Genomic DNA, 6,264 nt, shown 5'->3' on the forward strand with positions numbered 1-6,264 from the left:
GCCTAAAGGACGAAATAAAATACCAAAAATTGAATAATAAAAATATTAAAATTGAAATGACAAATAATATTAGAAAACACAATCTTGAATATGAACTATGTCAGTGTAACCGTGACTGTGACATCACCGGACAGTGTAAATGGACAAAATAATGACAATGGAATAATGGAACGAGTATCGAAGTGGACCCGTTCCAATAAATGCTTTGTCAGATTTTACAGCTGCCCCCAAAGCTGATTCTTGGTTCTAACCTTGCCCAAGCCAATGTTATCTAAACTAACTTAACCTAACCATACCCCTAATCTCACAATGAACCTCAAATGAAGATCCCCACTTTTATTATTCCCACTTTTTTGGAAAAAACTAGATCCAGCTTTTTTTATTTCTTGAATAACCAATAAACCGTTAATTTTACAAAAAAAATTACAAGAATAACTTTTTTCAGTAAATCTAATAACAAATCCATTGACACCCCATTTCTTGAGATTGAACAGAAAATAAGGATCAGTCCCACTCATGGAAAAAGTAGATCCAGCTTCTTTCAATTTCTTGAATAACTAAGAAACCGTTAATTTTACAAAACATTACAAGAATAACTTTTTTCAGTAAATCTAATAACAAATCCATTGACACCCCATTTGTTAAGATTGAACAGAAAAATAAGGATCAGTCCACATTCATAAGAAGAGATCATGATTTCACTTCTTGCTGTAGGCTAGACATTTGCAGAGACAGAAAGTTGTTTGACCTTTACATGTTAAAGTGCTCAGATAAGAGCTTTGGTGAAAGAGAGTGAAAGTGGTCAGAAGTCCCTTCTTTTTCTATCACACACAGAGCTACAAGCCAAGCATGTTAGAGTATAGTGAAAGTGGGTCAAACAGCTTCCAGCTACTTGGTTGGAGAAAGTTGTCTGTGAAAGTGGCAGAAATCCCTCCTCTTACAAACTATAAAAGCTGATTTCTAGTCTGAAATTATTCACACTGTATTCAAGGAAGCAGTTGGTGGTGTGCATACATACTACAGCAAACATCTTTGTGCATAAGTCTTCTACCTTCCAAGTTAGAAACATGAAGGTGAGTGTTATCTATTATACTTTCTTGAGTTTCTAATCTATTCTAATGTAATGATGTGGTAACATTTTTGAAATCATTTTGTATGAGTGTAGCAGTCTCCCTTCTTACTCACTCTCTCTGTTTCTTCCCTATCTCTACTGTGATAGGAAAGTTCAAAGCACAGAAAGGTGATTGGCATAAATTGACCTTTAATTTATAAGTACTGTGCAAGATTCCTTTCAAAGTTTATTGTTATTGTAAATGTTTCTGTCTCAGAAAATAGGATGAGTTAATGAAAATTGGTTATAATTTTGATTTAACTGTGCATTAATTGTTTTTTAAAGATAGCTTCAGTCATGATTAATATTATATGTAGAATTTTGATCATGAGTTAATTTTATTGTAAGTTCATTAGGCAACCTCTCTCAGCCATAATTAATGTTATAAGTAGAATTTTCATCATCAGTTAATTTTATTTCAAGTTCATTAGGTAGTATGAGACTTGATGCAACTGAGCTTATGAATAAGCTCAGGAACCATGTATACCTGTATTTAGAGAAAACAAAATGGAGAGAAGTCACCCTAATAAAAAGCTATTCTGAGCCAGGACATGAATATGGAGGAGTTCAATAATAATTATTGTGAGTAGGCTACTTTTATATTCTAGTTTTATGAGACTACAGTTTGGAATATGAGAGAGTTCCAGTTCATACTCTCAGATTCATTCCCACTTGCACTCTATTGCTCTCTTTCTATCACACACACACTCAGCTACAAGTCAAACAGAGTAGAGTGAAGTAACATTCAACCAAAAAGCATTCCTCTCACTCACTCCTACTATCATGCTCTCTTCTACTTACTCCCTCTCACTCAGTACTACTATTATGCTCTCTTCCACTTATTCCCTCTCTCTCTCTCACTCTCCAATTCTTTCATAATTGAAACTTTTGAAAGAACATAGAGAATTTTTTATTGATTTCAGGAGTCCAGGAGATTGTAATCTATTCTCAGTTCAATACTTCACTACCAGGATATCACCAAGACAAAAAAATCTGGGAATGTCACACTCATCTCCATACATCATCATATTATGGTAGAAAGGTATTTCAATAAGACTAATTAATATTGAGTTTAGTTTAGTTTTTTATGTATATTAAAAAACATATATAAAAATGTATATTACAGAGAGAGGTATAAATGGAAACTGTTTGCGTTTTAGATAATTTTGAAATTATTGATCCTATATTGATATTTCAAAACTTAAAACCAATTGTACTTGATATCTGTTTAAAAGAAGCTGAAAAATTTAATAATAATATAAAATGGTATGTTGCTCTCAAATTGAAGCTGAAGAAATTAGTTGCAGATCATGAAATGAATACTACACAAACATTTCATGGGATAGCACAAACAATTCTACAAATTCAAGATAATATAAAAGAGTTTAGTGTTCAATGGGATGAAGCAGAAGGTATTATATGGAATAAAATAGATAAATTTATACAATATGGTAGTGGTTGGGTGATTAATTCAATTGAATGTTCTGATTTGAATATTGTTTGCTACAAACCAATATATTCCGGAACATATGTACCAACTCCCAAAAAGCTTGATAATAAGAAATCAACCATTAATATAAAAAATGAGGATCAAAGGTGCTTCTTATGGTCAGTACTAGCATACTTCAATCAAGATCAAAAACACAATAGAGTAAGAGATTTAGAAAAATACTTACATTTAGTTAATGTTGAGAATTTGGAATTCCCTCTAAAAATAGAAGACATTCCAAAATTAGAGAGTTTGAATGTAGATATTTGTATAAATGTTTATGATTATGCAGAAGAGAGTGACACTATCTCCCCACTCCATGTATCTGAATATCAAAGTAGATTGCATAAAAAAAATTTAATCTTGCTAGAGGATAAACATTTCATTTATATAAGGAATCTTTCAAGACTAACTCTTGCAAATGCAGCTAGTTTGTACATTCCAACTCCAAATAGACTTGCTAATAAGAAAGCAACTGTCAACATACTCAATGATGATCAGAAATCATTCTTATGGTCAGTACTATCATTCTTCAATGAAGATCAAAGGAACAATAGAGTTACGGACCTACAAAAATATTCACATTTAGTCAATGTTGAGAATTTGGAATTCCCTGTAAAAATAGAAAAAATTCCAAAGTTTGAGAGTTTTAATGAAGATATTTGTATTAATGTGTTGAGTTATGAGGATGAGAAGGATATTATATATCCCATATCTACATCAAAGAATAGAGGAAGGAAGCATACAATAACTCTTTTTTTCCTAAAAAAAATAGCATTATATTCTAGTGAAGAATTTGTCAAGATTGTTGTCTGATCAAACAGAACATCATGGAAAAGTTGAGATATGTCCCTATTGTTTACATAGATTCACAACGACAAATGCTCTTGCTAATTTAGAAAAACATCTAGAATTATGTTCATTGAATAAATGTCAAAGAGTTAGAATGCCACAAGAGGGGGAGATTTTGAAATTCTCAAATTATAGTTACACTCTCAAAGTTCCATACATTATATATGCAGTAATTTTCCACAATCCAACTGGATATGATATGCATTTCATTTTGAAATATCTTAGTAATTATAGAAAAAAATTAGCACTATTGCAAAAAGTAGTGAAAAAATAATGACAATGACATTGAATAACACATTAAGATTTATAGACTCATTGAATTATCTACATTCTTCTCTTGATAAATTAGTTGCTATACATCCTGAGTTCAAGTTACTTCAACAACATTTCCCTCCAAATAAAATTGATCTACTAAGAAAAACCAATTGTATCTATATGAATATATGAACAATTTTCAAAAATTCCTTGAAACCAAATTGCCAACTATTGATAAGTTTTATAGTTCTATAGGTGACAAAAATGCAACTGTAGAAGAGTATGAGCATGCAAAAACGGTATGGGGAGTTTTCAAAATAGAGATTCTTGCACAATTCCATGATTTTTATTTGAAAATAGATATTCTTCTCCTTGCTGATATTTTTGAAAACTTTAGGAAAATGTTCATGAATACATACAACATGGATGTAGCACATTGCTACTCTCTCCCTCACTTTTCCTGGTCTGCTTTGTTGAAATATACAAAAGTAGAATTGCAATTAATTTCTGATCCTGATCAGTATTTATTCTTTGAAAAAGGAATTAGGGGCAGAATTAGTATTATTCCACACTGCTATGCAAAAGCCAATAATAGATATATGAATGATTTCAAGATAAATGAGCCAAAAACATATATTATCTATTGGGACTGTAATAATCTTTATGCTGTGGGAATGAGTTGTAATCTACCACATTCAAATTTTGAATGGATGACAGAAGCAGAAATTCAAGAATTCGATGTAGAACAAGATCAAAGTAATGTAGGATATGTATTGGAAGTAGGTCTTGAATAGGTACCCAAGACATCTTCATAACAGTCATGATGACTATCCTTTAGCACCGGTGAAAGCATCAAATGGAAAAACTGAAAAGTTGTTGACTACTTTGAAAGATAGAGAGAAATACATAATAGATATTAATAATTTGAAACTATACCTAAGACTTGGCATGAAGCTCAAGAAAATCCATAGAGGAATTAAATTTCTACAATCTAAATGGTTGGAACCATTTATAAACTTGAATACTCAATTAAGAAGAAATGCACATAATGACTTTGAATGTAATCTTTATAAACTAATGAATAATAGTAGGCCTATATATAGACAAACTTTAATGAATGTGAAAAAAACATTCTGATTTTGAAATTGTAACTAATGAAAAAAACCTACACAAACTCATTTCAAAACCAAGAACTAAAAACTGGCATTTATATGGAGAAAATGTTGTTGGAGTAACTTTAAATAAAGTTGAGATAGTGTTAAATAAACCAATTTATGTTGGAATGGTAATTCTAGAGGATTTCCATTATAACCATATTAAAAAAATATTTCTGAATGAATGTAAAGTTTTAATGTCAGATACAGATAGTTTCATGTATTCAATAGAGTATGATGACATTTATGAAAAGATTAAGATACATGGAGATATATTTGACACATCAAACTATAAAAGAAATCATATGTGTTATAGTGATAAATATAATAAAATTATAGGGAAATTTAAAGATGAGCAGGGAGGGCTAATAATATCTGAATTTGTTGGTTTGAAACCGAAAATATATTCATTCATATTATCTGATAATACAGAAGAAGGTAGCAAAGGGTATAACAAAAAGTGCTCAGGAAAAGCAATTAAGTTTCAAACTATATAAAGATTGCTTATTTCAGGGAAAGGCAAAAATTGTAAAGTTTCATTCAATTGAAAGTAATCTTCACACAGTAACTATTGTGAAAAGAGAGAAGTTAGTCACAACATGATAATAAAAGATTTTTGGAAAATGATGGGATAAGTACCTTGGCTTTTGGACATAAAGATTTAGAGAGTAGGAAGAGGAAACATGTTGATGATGATCATTGAGAAAGTATTATCTCTTCTATATGAAAAAAATGAATTTCTAGATTCTATATCAATACAATTTTTTTAGCTCTAAGATTCTTTGTTATTTTAGAATATAAGATTTTTCTACTTCAACTTTTGATTTTTATCAGTGAATATTGTTGTATAATTTGTATATAATAATTAATTTGAGCTTGTTTATGATATCAAGTAATACAAAGACATTGTATGATTTTTTCTTGAATAATCTAATAATTAGAATCAATGAATTCATTATGCTTGTTGTGTAGTTGAGAAGTTGATATTGTGGTAATTATTCATATTGAATGAAAAAGACTGAGAAATTGTCAAAAACCACTGATTTATTGATAATTAGAAAGACCGGTTTTGGTTATTACAACATTGTCAATCTCTGATAAACTGTTTAATATATTATAAACTGTTTATCAGAGATTGACAATGGTGTAATAACCAAAACCGGTCTTTCTAATTATCAATAAATCAGTGATTTTTTGGCAATTTCTCAGTCTTTTTCATTCAGTAAGAATTCATTATGTTTATTATGGTTGTATAGTTTGTATTTGTGTGCATATCTGGAATACTGAAATATATACTATAATGGTTCTAAGAGTAGATAATTTTATTATTGAGATTTATTCTAATCTCTATCTAGAATTTTAACTTTACATCACTTTCCTAACCATGCCACTCAATGGTGTGT

At 30.0% G+C, this 6,264-nt stretch overlaps 1 protein-coding gene across 1 annotated transcript; it reads left to right on the forward strand.

Annotated features, from left to right (window-relative positions):
• The first annotated feature begins 575 nt into the window (after nucleotides 1-575).
• Nucleotides 576-5,930, forward strand: LOC120351921. Its single transcript, XM_039430808.1, has 2 exons — nucleotides 576-1,073; nucleotides 2,035-5,930. Exon 2 carries the CDS (start codon nucleotides 2,250-2,252, stop codon nucleotides 3,414-3,416), a length of 1,167 nt encoding a protein of 388 aa, XP_039286742.1. The 5' UTR covers nucleotides 576-1,073; nucleotides 2,035-2,249; the 3' UTR covers nucleotides 3,417-5,930.
• Nucleotides 5,931-6,264: the final 334 nt, after the last annotated feature.

The sequence above is a fragment of the Nilaparvata lugens genome, chromosome 6 (genome assembly GCF_014356525.2).
Source record: "Nilaparvata lugens isolate BPH chromosome 6, ASM1435652v1, whole genome shotgun sequence".
In the NCBI taxonomy this organism is placed as follows: domain Eukaryota; kingdom Metazoa; phylum Arthropoda; class Insecta; order Hemiptera; family Delphacidae; genus Nilaparvata; species Nilaparvata lugens.

Coding starts and splice junctions, on each gene's coding strand:
- LOC120351921 (XM_039430808.1), top strand. CDS start 2,250: ATGGAAACTGTTTGCGTTTTAGATAATTTTGAAATTATTGATCCTATA.